General features: G+C 36.8%; 1 protein-coding gene across 2 annotated transcripts; it reads left to right on the forward strand.

Annotated features, from left to right (window-relative positions):
- Positions 1 to 2,228: 2,228 nt before the first annotated feature.
- Positions 2,229 to 12,994, forward strand: GMNN (geminin DNA replication inhibitor). Of its 2 annotated transcripts, none has more exons than XM_019945205.3 (7): positions 2,229 to 2,347; positions 4,550 to 4,607; positions 7,546 to 7,623; positions 8,357 to 8,504; positions 10,872 to 10,954; positions 11,261 to 11,371; positions 12,581 to 12,994. In XM_019945205.3, the coding sequence occupies exons 2-7, from the start codon at positions 4,557 to 4,559 to the stop codon at positions 12,740 to 12,742; spliced, it is 633 nt and encodes a 210-aa protein (XP_019800764.2). In that variant the 5' UTR covers positions 2,229 to 2,347; positions 4,550 to 4,556; the 3' UTR covers positions 12,743 to 12,994. The 2 variants fall into 2 exon arrangements, with proteins under 2 accessions (XP_019800764.2, XP_004318998.2); XM_004318950.4 differs by having other exon boundaries at positions 2,230 to 2,382.
- The last annotated feature ends 407 nt before the right edge of the window (positions 12,995 to 13,401 follow it).

Consider the following 13,401-nt stretch of genomic DNA (forward strand, 5'->3'; position numbering starts at 1 on the left):
CCTGGTGGGGGAACTAAGATCCCACAAGTCACAAGCAACACGGCCAAAAAACAAACAAACAAAAAGCATATGTTTTGGAGACATTCCCCAGTACTTCGAGGGTTTGAGGAAACTTTGTCTCTTGAGAGAGGAATATTTTTAGAACCTCCCTCTTTCCACATGTGGACTTTGAGTCAGAAGATCTGAAGTCTCAGTCTACCACTGCCTAGTTGTGTGAGATCTTGGACTTGTGACTTAGCCTCTCATTCTTATAAAAAAGGGAGTAGAAAACATTTGCCCTACATGGCTACTGAGAGGATTCAATGGGATAATGATAGTTTAGAGCAGCCAGGTGCCATGGAAATAAGATGTGAGATACAAATGTGAATCACATCTGTAATTACAATTTTTTCTGGTATCCATATTAAAAAAATTAAAAGTGAAATTAATTTTAACAATATTTGTATTCAACCCAATATATCCAAAGTATTATTTCAACATGTAATCAATACAAAAAATTATGGAAACATTTTACATTCTACCTTCTTTTCACACTAAATCTTTGAAATTTGGTGTGTATTTTACATTATAGTACATTTCAATGAAAACTAGACATATTTCAAGTGCTCAACAGCCATCATGTGGCTGGTAGCCACCCAAATGAATAGCATAGGTAGATATCTGAATTAATTTGTCACATCAACTAGTTGATCATTTAGCAGGCAAAGCGTAAGGGATCTTACCTAAGCTGGTGACATGGTTGTTGCAGACTCTGGGGGCTTCACAATTTTTCCTAAGGGAGGCATCATCTCCTTTGGTATGCTGAACTTAAAGAAAGTCAAATAACACTAAAATGTATAAAGTTAATGCCTCTCCACACCATTCCAACAACTACAGATAACATCTGGGGAGGTGTGCTTCATAAGACGTTTAAAAAATCAATTCTTTTATTGCCTCTAGATTTTCAACTATGATAACCTCTACATTCTACCCCTCTGTTTTGGTTACCATTTTCATACAGAAGACATTTTTCTTTCCCAGCTTCTTAGTTCTGTTAAGAAATAACATTAGGTACTTTGCTTTATACAATACTTAGTACAGACTGCCTGAATATAACTTTTTATATATTTTAAAATATATACTTACTATTTGGGCTCTTTTCATCAGTGATGCCTTTTTATCATGTGGCTGAATGAAGAAATTAGAAGTCAGATTTAGTTTTGACTGGCTGGTGTTTCAAAGTCAAATTACACAGTCAAATTACAAGGTCATCAAAATTCTTACTCGTAAACTCAGTCGTCTACTGACAGTTTTCAAATCAGTGGGTTGTTTCCTTTATCTAGAATTTATATTAAATGTTACATTTCACCCCAAAGAAAGCTAGATTTTGAGCTCTGTCAAAAAGAAATACGGGTCGGGCGGGTGGCAGGAGGTGGGCACGCACTGTCTGCAGCGTATACAGCTGAGAAAGCATTTCCTAAAGGCGGTGCTGTGCGTAGTTAGTAGATAAATATTTCCTGCCTTCTGAGAATGATAATCCTATGAAAAGTTAAGAAATGGGAAAACAGACTTGTATTATAATAGCTATGGTAGGTGTAAACAAAAGATTTAACAAGACTCCAGTAAACCGAAATGTACTACACCCACAAAGAAAGTTGAGAAATTTGTAAAACGACTTAAAAAAAAAAAAGCTAGACGTAATTATTATTAAGGCTTTCCTGCTCCTTCAGATTGCAACGGCAGTTGTTTTCCCGGCGCCCAGAACAGTACTTAGTACGTACTAGGTGCTCAGTGAATAGCAGGATTCATTGCAGGATTAGGCCTTCCGGCACTACTACCGCACCACAATGTAGTCAAAATACAAAAAACCAAAATATAAAAGCTCTTAATACAATTAGGAGTCCGCGGAACGAGGGTTTTACAGAAAAATAAGCCGTACTACATATACAATATTTTGGTCTCCCAGTGTTTACAACTAGTGGGCGCGGGTCTTTTCCCCGCTTGTAAAAGTCAAAAAAAAAAGGGGATTCTACTCTGAAGGGAAGTTCCGAGCACTGGTCAGAGGGCAGGATCCGAGGACACTAAAGAATTAGGAAGGAGAAGCCCCAGGATATTCCAGCCCAAACACACGCTACGCCCACCACGCAGGCGCAGGAAGGGGCAGAGCCGAAGCGGGCGGAGCCGAGAGGCGATTCGCCGGATTCGGATGGCCCCGCCCTCCGTCTCGTGTCAGGCGATCACGTGGCCGTCTAGGGCCGAAGGGCGGAGTTCCAGTGGTTTACAGCAGCGCGCGCTAGCATTCCTGCGGCTGCGGGGACGAACGCGTATTGCCTGTGGACCTCACGCGAGGCGCCGGAGCCACAACTACGTGAGTTCGCTACGAGGATTGCCCGCTTCCATCCAGTCAGTGTGAGAGAGGTGACAGGAGTGGGTCCGGGGGGGCTGCTAGACTAGCCGCTTTGGGCTCCCACCGGCCGGAAGTCAGGTACTCGTGTGACAGCTGCCAGGCCGCTGCCGGGGTCTAAGTGAAGGGGCTGTTGAACGGTCATAGGAGCCGGGACGGGGAGGGAGGTGAGGCTCGGGGCTGCCCCATTGGTTGGATCTGTTTTGGCGCGCTGTCCCGTCCGCGCTCTCTATTGGCTGGCGGGCGCAGTCCCTGTGGCGCGCTCAGCGGTTGGAGGGCCCTGGCGCGCGGCACCGGATCTTCTGCCCAGGTTTTGGTTTCTGGGTCTGTGTCCGTAGGACGGGCTGGCGGGGTCACGGGGCCGTTTGTGTGCAGCTGCTTGGTGTGAGGGCCTCAGCCTGGGCGTGCCTGGCTGTCGGGATGAGGCGGAACATCCACCCTCTTGACCAGTAATTAACTGGCGGTGATCCAAGGGGGTCTGCAAACTGGGCTCATGGGACAAGGTCCCTTAACTGAGTCCCCCTTAAAAAAAAAAATTGAACTTGGTGACACTTGGTTTCACCAGTTTATCAGGATTTCCTTGGACCCAGTCCTATGCCAGAGTTTTCAATCTAGTTGTTTAAAAGAACTAGAGAATAAAAAGCAAGGACGCGAGGTTTCTGGCGGGAGTGTGATGAACAAGTGAAGGATTAGACTTGATCCGTGGCTTTCAACTTTTTAAATCTGGACATGTACTAAAGAACATTTTTTACATCGCAATTTAGGATGCAACCCTCCAACTAAATTAGAACCTTCACTAAGCAGTATTTATTTCTCATATGCCTTGCACTCTGACGTTTTCTCGTCTGTTTAGTTACATTTTTCTAAACAACCACTGAGTAATTTTAGAATCCCAGGCTGCAACCCGCAGTTTGAAAATCATTGCCTTGGCTCAGCTCGACCAGCATTTGCTTAATATTAACTAGAATAGAAAATAGGGTGCGTCACACAATTAGATTTTCTTTCCTAAACATTTTCGTTTGCGTTTGTGTGTGCTAGGGCACAGTGTAAAGTGTATTCACATGGGATGGGTCATAGACAAAGTTTAAAAGCCACTGCACTGGGTAAAGAAAGGCATGCCACAGAAATCAAGGAGATCTGTTTGAGGGAGAGACATGGCTGGGGAGTTCAAAGTTGGGTTTGGAGTGAGTCCGGCCCAGTGGTGTGGTTAACGGCGTTACATAGCCCTTTGTCTCTTGCTCCCTTTTCTTTGCTTCCACCAGTGTCTCAGTTCATGATGGTGGTTACACATTCCCTACAAATGTAAATGCATAATCTTATTTGATTGGATATTAAATCACTATTAAGTTATTGCTGGTTACCAGAGCCAAGTTTATTATAGCTTAAATCTGCCTTTGAAATAGTAGAGTTAGGATGCTGCTCTTGACTTGGGCACACCCAAGTATCTGTGTTTTGCTTTTCCTGGTGACTGTTTTTCAGATCTTTTTTAAAAAATTATTTAGTTTTGGCTGTGTTGGGTCTTCGTTGCTGTGCGGGGGGGCTTTCTCCTTGAGGGGAGCAGAGGCTACTCTTCACTGTGGTGTGTGTGCTTCTCATTATAGTAGCTTCTCTTGTTGCGGAGTATGGGCCCTAGGCATGTGGGCTTCAGTAGTTACGGCACGTGGGCTCAGTAGTTGTGGCTCGCGGGCTGTAGAGCACAGGCTCAGTAGTTGTGGCACATGGGCTTAGTTGCTTCGTGACATGTGGGATCTTCCCAGACCAGGGCTCAAACTTGTGTCCCCTGCATTGGCAGGCGGATTCTTAACCACTGCTACCAGGGAAGTCCGTTTTTCAGATCTTTGACAGCCCTGTATTTAATCCAGGACACTGTCACGTTTTGTAAGTTTGTTTAGAATACAAATTTTCCCTTTTGTAACAATATTTTTCCAGCCAGAATTAATTGTATGTGTGTGTATAAAGATATTAAGTGTCATTAGCTTTAGTCACTTGTCATTGACAGGGCTGAGTTTGGGTACAGTGAGAAAAGATAGTTCCATCATTTTTTATTGCTATGATTTTTTAATTTTTATTTTTATGACTGTACTTTCAACAACAAAAAACTAGGTTTCACTTTCTGATGCAGACCATATTCTGTTTTTGAATTACTGATCTTCTGTTCTTCACCAGGTGTACAATGAATCACAGTATGAAGCAGAAACAAGAAGGAATCCAAGAGAATGTAAAGGTATGTGATGCAGTCACTTTAATTTGTTATAGAAAGCATGTAGTTAGATGTTTTTTGACATAATTTAGTCAAATTTAACCTGAATATAATTTCTATAACGTTGAATTAATCAGTTTTTAGTCTGAGGGCAAGTAACTGTTTAAAAATTAATTATGGTTGAATATTAAGTTTTCTGATCCACATACATGGGATGTCTTTCCATTTATTTAGGTCTTCTTTACATTCTTTCAACAATGTTTTGTTGAAAAAAGTTTCAACAAAGTTTTTCGAGTTTTGAGTTTTTCACTTTTTTGTTAAATTTTTTCCTAGGTATTTTATTCTTTTTAATGCTATTGTAGCTGGAATCATTTCCTTAATTTTTGGGGTGCTCATTGCTATGGTATAGAAGTACTATTGATTTTTGTACCTTGATCTTGTATCTTGCAACCTTGCTAAACTTGTTTATTCTAATAGTTTTTAGTAGATTCCTTAGGATTTTCTATATACAAGAAATGCTTTGTTTCTACTTTTACTACATTTCATGAAATGATTTTATTAAAATCCTTTTTGTGTATCTTCAGATTAGTGTCTTTGACCACAGAGACAGTTTGCATTATATTGTGTATATTTCCAAGGTATATGCTCATTACCATCCAACTTGCTCATTTTGCCACACTTTTTGAATCCCTGTAGTATACTGTCACTGGAAATCATGTTCCAAATGTTTATTCTTATAACAATAAAGACAGAGCTTAATTTTGAGTTTGTAATTTTGACTGGCTTCGCTCTTCAGGTTCTAAATGAATTTTCAACTTAGCTAGGGGGTCCTGCCACACAACTTAGACTATATGTATTCTCAGGATTCCTGGGAATGAGACTACATTGTTAAGAAAGTGTACCAGTTTCCAGATTTAAATTCAATAGTATAAATAAAAGCCTTTTTGTAAGTGATAGCAGGTGCTTTTTGATAGGTTGCTTTGTTTACCTTGCCTTAGTATCTTCCTTACATTATTTTTCGTGAATAATTTGCATCGATAATTTGTGAATTTTATTCCATCAGCTTTCATAAAGGGTGATGGCATCTTCCCACTGTGCTTTGTATGTGTGTGTTTTTAAACTTTTTATTATGAAAACTTTTAAATATTCAAAAATAGAGTCAATAGTATAATCTCATTTTACTTCCCCCATTTTCAACAATTATCAGTATATGGCCAGTCTTGTTTCATCTCCATCTCCATTCACTCCCCCTTTCCTCCACTGAATCAAATCCCAGACAAATAATTTATGTAAATTCAGCAGATTCTAACAGTTAAAGAGAAGTCTAATATTTACTATCTATAGTACAACTATCTGGGATATAAAAGGATCTGGGTTCTGTTTGGTTCTGGTTCTGCCTCCAAAACTGTGATGTTGGGTGAGTTATTTAGCATCTCAGCCTCAGTTTACTCATCTGTAAAATGAGGGAGTTGGACTGAAACTAGGTCTGTAAGAGTACATTTTAGGAGTTCATGGATTCCTTGCCAATTATACACAAAATTCTGTGTGAGTATGCTCTTTTGATTTTTTTGAGGGGGTTCATAGAATCTCAAATTGTTTTCTAAAAAGATTACGACTCAATATATAAGAACCTTTCTGGCTGTAAAGAGCTTATTATTCTAACGCATGATCTATATGAATAAAATGATAATAGCAATATTGCATTTGGACGGCTGGATGCTATAAAGCTTACAGTTGTGAAAGTTAAATCTTGGAAGTGGTCATTTAGCTGGCTTCTTTGGCCTTTATGAGTAGCAAGCATTTAAATAAATTAACACCTCCTATTATTAAGGTTCCACAGTTGTATTTTCTTCTATTTGTCTGGACAATGGTGACTAATCTGTAATCTAAATTATATCTGAAATGTTGGTGTAATATTTGTTCTCACAGTAGCCAGCATTTGTTCTTCAGTTAAATGGTGAGATAATAATCAGCAGTAGAAACTTTACCGTGAGAAAGGTGAACTCTAGTCCTGTGAAGCACAGTGTGGAATCAGTAACTTTCTCACGCTGCTTCGGTGTCATGTTCTTGCTGACCTTGTTTGAGTATTCACCATTGTTTGCTATCCCGTGGTGGCAGTATAACTAATGATTTTTTGCAAAAATAGAGAGACCTTTTAGATCAGGAAATATACAGGAAGGTATTTACATATTACAAGGAAACCATTTTTTTTTCCAAAACAATAGCTTGTGCATTTTAGAGTGTTTCTATGCCTCAAGCACTGACATTTTCTCTGCTGATGAATGGGCTTGAAGCAAAACTGTTTCTGCAGTCAGGTAAAGATTGAAGGGGGGAAGCGGGTCTTCTTACATGTGTAATATTCTTTAAAGTGATATTCTTTTGGTGGATTCATATAAATGTGTTAGGGACTATTCGCAATTTAAAGGAAGCCTGAGATGAATCCTTTTGATTAGGGGAAAGTATTTTGCAGTGTAAATAATTAACCTTTTCCTCCAATTTACCTCTTTTGTGGGTAGCATTAAATGTTATGATGTTTGGTAAATTTCTAGTTTCTGTGTAGAAGATCTTTTTAAGAGGGAATACAAATATTCCTGTTTTACTGGAATTTCATCATACATGGTTTGGAGTACTAGAACTTAATGTTATAGTTTTGTTTTAACTAAACAAATGACTACATGACTATAGCAAGAATGTACATTGAAATGGAAGAAGAGCTACTTGTTTGTGTCAAATTTGGGTAATGTGATTTATTCTTAGAATTTCTTCAAACTTTATTATAATTTCAGGGAAATAATAAGCTTGCTAGTTGATCAAATCATATGTAGCATTATAAAAGTATACAGCAGATCAAACATTAGTGTCCTTAGCATTTTTTTTTCTTTTGTAAATTACGGTAGGATTGAGATGTTAACACTCCATATAGGAACTTAGTAACCAGATAATTCCTTATCTTGACTTTCAGAGTAGTCCTGTTCCAAGAAGAACTCTGAAGATGATTCAGCCTTCTACAGCTGGATCTCTAGTCGGAAGAGAAAATGAGGTGTGTATTATTGAGCTAGAATGGGGTACAGACGATGCTACCTTTACATTAAAAACATTTCAAAGAGTTCCTTCGTCAGAAATACCTAAATCATTGAAATTTAGAAATAATTTAAGGATAACAATTGTATATTCCCCACAAAAGTGGTTTTTGTTTTAATTTTTCAATTTAGGAAGTTCAAAAGTGGTATGAATACCTGTAGTAGAACTGGGGATAATGTAATAAGTTATGAGTTAACCTATAGGCATAATGTTTGATTTTTTTTAAGAATAAAATGTTAGATTCAATCATTTACCCCTGTATGTAAATGATGAAATCATGGATGAGGGTTTCTAGACTTTTGAAAATAGTGCCTTTCCATGGTACTGAATCATTTAAATAATAAAAATAAATTCAGCTAAGCCTTAGGCTCAAGTCTAATTCAAAATAGTTGATGTAAATAAAATTCCTAAAATATAACTATACATTTTGGTAGAGTTTTGAATTGTGTAATTTCTTAAAAGGGCCAAAGATATCAGAAAGATAGAGATACGAGTGCTTTCGGTTTTTAAAAAATCTTTATTGGAGTATAATTGCTTTACAACGGTGTGTTAGTTTCTGCTTTATAACAAAGTGAATCAGCTATACATATATCCCCATATCTGAGTGCTTTAGTTTTAATTCATAAGAGACTAAACTGCTTAGCTTTCTTGTTCATTAAACAAAATGACTGATGTATATATTTTCATTATAGTTGGTTAAAAGCTTGTCCAAACGGAAACATTGCAACGACCAGTTAATATCTAAGACTTCCAGCTCTGGAGTTGTTACTGACCCAGAACACAGTGAAAATAAAAATCTTGGAGGCGTCACCCAAGAAGCATTTGATCTTATGATTACAGGTATGGGAAAAAAAAAAAAAGTGTGTGTGTGTGTGTGTGTGTGTGTGTGTGTGTGTGTGTGTGTGTGTATGGCTTTTATCTTAAATTTTTAAATTATAATAAGGGTAAATATTATTTGTTGCACTGTTATGAACTCTTCCCACAGCTTCTTAATTTATTAGATATTTTACTTTTATGTTTTTGATAATTTAAGATTTTTTATGGTGTAAATATATAAAACAGCATACATTTGGACAGGTCCTACTGTTTGGTAAATCCATATATGTATGAAATATTAAAGAAAAGGAAAGTGATTAATATGGCAGCTCTGATATTGGACTTATAAGACTTGGAAATAGTCTTTTCAGAAGAAAAATGTATAGAGATAATGAATTTGAAGAAAAGATACCAGGAGAATGAAATAAGGGAACAACAGGAATAATAAGGGGAGTGAAGATGAATGAGAAGCGTGTGGCTATAATAAACACTAGTTTTTAGTGGAAATCAGAAGAGGAAGTGAATGATGTTTTATAAGTATTATGGAAGGTGATTACTTCTGTCCTAATCATGGGTCATTATTACTGAGGAAAAAGATTGAGCCAAGAGAAGTTAATTGTCTTACTCAAGGTCATAGTGACATTTGGGCTCATTTTGAGTCCCCTGAGGACAGTAAGGGGAAAAATAAGTAGACAGTAGGATTTCATTTATTGGATTTCATTTATTGGGTTGGCCAAAAAGTTCGTTCAGGTTTTTCTGTAAGATGTTAAAACCCGAATGAACTTTTTGGCCAACCCAATAGAAAGGTTGACTGCATACAAATAAAGCAGCTCTAATAATAATGTAGAATAAACAACAGGATTTGTGACACTTATATCTGATTTGGCTAAAATTAATGAAGATTGGTGGGAAAAAAACCACTAAAGTTAATTATGGAAATAAACAACTCAACTATACATTATATTGCTAACATACCACATAGATGAAAAACATTAATCTATGCAACTTGAACACAGAACTCTGACTGTAGACCCTCAGAGGGCTATACTGTGAGGATTAAAAGAACTATAAAGAAATCTTGAATTTAATTTTTGCTGGCAGTGGTATTGGTGTAGTAGCAGTTTGGGTAAAAATTTGTGTATATTTTAGGATTGAGCAAATGAGTAATATGTTGATATTGTTGGGTCCATGGTATGGTTAAGGGAGATACAGTATATAAAGGGGAAGGAAAGGAAGAACTCTGTTGTGGAACTGGAATTGGGAGTGTTGGTATAAACTGATGATTTTTTAAAAAGAACCTTTCCTAACTGCCAATGAAAGAGCCCAGAAACAAATGACACCCGAATAATAAGAAGCACAATCACATTCAGTTCTTGGTTTGTAAATACTATTCTCCACTAAAGCTCCCTGGAGAAATGGCTGCTTCCAGCACTGGGGCAGGGAAACTACAGAGTGAGCTTGGAATCTCTTGTGTTAGAAAATACCGAAGTACTCAAAACCTGATGGGTGCCGGTTATAAGGACAAGGAGTCTGCTTGAAGGGATTCCCCCCTGGCTAAATTTGGGAAAATTTGAGCATCAAAATGAATAATGACAAGAATGGATTATAATACATTGAATTAAAAAAGAATACATGAATCCATACTGGTAATTTTCTTTTGAATTGGGGTAGGGAAAGTTCTTTTACAGAATAATGCCAACTACTAAATGTAGAAGGAACAAGAAACATCAGTGGAGGAAAATTGGGTGAAAGGTTGTTAGGGAACTGGATATTAATACCACAGACTCAAAAACTTTACTCCATAGATCATTTATTTGTTACTAAAGGAAAAAAGTATCTTTACAAGGGAGAAATCATCTTAATCAAGTGATCAAATTTAACATCTCCAGTATTGTGACCAATTAGTATGTGCTTCTTTGGTGATACACTGAGAAGGATACAACATTCTTACACAGTGTTCCTGCCAACTTGTGTAGCTTGAATTTAATCATGGAAATGGACAAATCCAAATTTAAGGACAGCGTAAAAATAACTGATCTGGACTTTTCACAAATGTGAATGTTAAATTAAAAAATATGAACACACAAAGCAAATGTTGCAGACACCTTTAACAATCTAGGTTAAAGTTACATGTATATTGTACTTGTGTTTCAGTTCCTTTGAAGGGATTGAAATCTTCAAGATGTTGGGAAAAATAAGAGAAAAAAACTGATTTGGCTTTCTAACTTTAATCTTTAAAAAAATGGGTATTACTAAGTACTGAATGATATTGTAAACTTTTAAAAAATAGACAAAAAAGTTATTGGTTTTTTTTTTTTTAGTTATTGGGCTTTTACAGCAGTATATAACAGTAATGATTTTCAAAGTTACATGTAAAACAATTTATTTTAGAAAATCCATCCTCTCAATATTGGAAAGAAGTGGCGGAAAAACGGAGGAAGGCTCTCTATGAAGCACTTAAGGAAAATGAGAAAGTATGTACTGAATATAATTTGTGGAATTTTTAAACATTCCAGGATTATTTTCTTTCTGCTGCCCAGGATATTTTATTAGAGCAATATAAACTAGCTTTAATGTTGTCTTAATAAAAATTTAATTAGGCAACTCTGTTACCAGAACTATTATACAAAAAGAAGCCTATTGTGTTGAGAGCCAAAGACAGCACCTTTGTTAGGAACTTTGTGCTAAATGTGTGTCAGCTATATACTTGGAGGCATATAATTTGGTTTATAGCGTAGCAAATCTATGAAAAACTGAACTTTTTGATTTATGTCACATAGCTTCATAAAGAAATTGAACAAAAGGACAATGAAATTGCCCGCCTGAAGAAGGAGAATAAGGAATTGGCAGAAGTAGCAGAACATGTACAGTATATGGCAGAGATAATAGAGGTAGGTATTTTAACATTCACCTGATTCAGAGGCATCTATTTTTCTATAAGGTTGAAGCAGTAGTGTGATCAGAAAGTGTTTGGGCTCTAGAAAGAGATTTCCCGGGTTTGAGTCCTAGCCCCCTACCTAGCACCATTAAGTTTGAGTCAAGCAGGTTATTTATCCTGTCAGGGCTCCATTTTCCTCATTTATAAAATGGGAGTAATAGTGCCTACCTTTATAGGCTTGCTATGAGAATAACAAGTAGAGAATAGGTAGAAAATTGAGAGAATTGCCTGTACATAGTGAGAGCTCAATAATTGTCAGATGCTATTATTATGAAGCAAAAGAACACCTATTTTCTTGTAACAATATAGAAAGGAATACTTACATCTGAAAAATATATGGAAAATTATATTTCACAGTTGTCAAATTTTCAGACAGGTTGTTTTTTTAAAATTTTTATTGGAGCATAGTTGATTTAGAGCGTTGCGTTAGTTTCAGGTGTACAGCAAAGTGAATCAGATATATATATATATATCTCCAGACAGTTTTTAATTTAACTATAATGCCAATGAGATATTACTGTCATTTATAAAACTGGTAATTGGTGTACGAAATAACTTCAGTCGTCTTATCTGACTTTTTTTTTTAATTTGGAAGTAGCTAATGTGTTTATAAGAATTAGCCTGATGACTGTTACTTTACCAGTCTTAAAAAATAGGTCTTAAACTTATTCATGTCTGCAAAAAATTATCTTGCTGTTGGGGAGGACCTTTTTCATATCAAAACTTCTCTTGCACTGAATTTCTGCCGCACATTTTAGTGCCATGGCAGAACTCACATTTGAAGCTTTCATTTGGAAGTACTGTAGCGGCGCTCTTACCTGCCATGGAAGTATTGGTCCAAAGCAGATGGGAAATTAGGAAACCTGGTCCTTTACTGTAGATAGTTGGAGAAGTACTGATTTAAATTGTATTCTGAAAGCATGTGAGTACTTAAAAAAAAAAAATAAGCAAATTTTTAAATACTGTGACTTTGCAGAAATATGATCTAATATGGTTAGCACTTTGATCTAACAAACACTTGACTGCATGTAAGTGAATTTAATATAGAGACATTATGAAATGAACCCTCATTATAACATTGAGGGTCAGTTATATCAGCATACTGATAATGGGCTTGGATTGTGAAGTTTTTACAATAAATTATTGGTTTATTCTTTACAAGAGACTGAATCAAGAACCTCTGGATAACTCTGAATCACCGGATAGTCAGGAATTTGATTCTGAAGAGGAAACTGGTGAGGATTCTGAAGTAGAAGACTCAGAAATTGGTACATGTGCTGAAGAAGTTGTCTCTTCCTCTACAGATGCAAAACCGTGTGTGTGAAATTCAGTAATACTGACTCATGAGAAATATACTGCCAACGTTCACCTCCACTATAGTTCTTTGTAGCAGAGCAAATAACTTTATAATGAAAACTTGGACTCAGACTTCCTTGTTTGTATCCTGGGGCCCTATTATTGTACTAAAATACAAATACTATGTATTTTTAATCTACGGTGTTGTTTTGTGTAAATAGCATTTTCTCAGTTGTCAGACATGACTTGTGTATATGATAAATAAACTTCATTCTGTTGAGCTTTGTGTATATCTTGAAGAATGAAGTATAAGGAGTCTGGGTAGAAAATTTGTCTATTTCTGTGCTTTTGTTTTGTTTCCTTTCTAATCTGCTAACTAGCTTGGAGGAAACAAGGGGAAAATGAATTCTCCCTTTTTAGACTGAGATAGCTGAGGTTTTACCTCGTAAACCTGGTTGCACCTCAAGCTCACTGGAGGGAATGTTGATTTCTAGACCCCATGCCAGGTAATCTAACCCAGTAGGAGTGTGAGCATCTGGAGTCAAAGGCTCCCCAAGTGAATCTGAGTAGCCAAGTAAAGGCTGGTATGATCATACTCTTCTTGGAAGCTTAAAATGTTGGGGTGGTGTTGGTAGTCCTCGAGAGAAGCAAAGTGGGGAGCAGATGAAGAGATGCATGAATAGCTAA

The sequence above is a fragment of the Tursiops truncatus genome, chromosome 10 (genome assembly GCF_011762595.2).
Source record: "Tursiops truncatus isolate mTurTru1 chromosome 10, mTurTru1.mat.Y, whole genome shotgun sequence".
NCBI lineage: Eukaryota > Metazoa > Chordata > Mammalia > Artiodactyla > Delphinidae > Tursiops > Tursiops truncatus.

Coding starts and splice junctions, on each gene's coding strand:
- GMNN (XM_019945205.3), top strand. CDS start 4,557: ATGAATCACAGTATGAAGCAGAAACAAGAAGGAATCCAAGAGAATGTA. Junction 7,624..8,356: donor TAGTCGGAAGAGAAAATGAG/GTGTGTATTATT, acceptor TTTTCATTATAG/TTGGTTAAAAGCTTGTCCAA. Junction 8,505..10,871: donor ATTTGATCTTATGATTACAG/GTATGGGAAAAA, acceptor AATTTATTTTAG/AAAATCCATCCTCTCAATAT.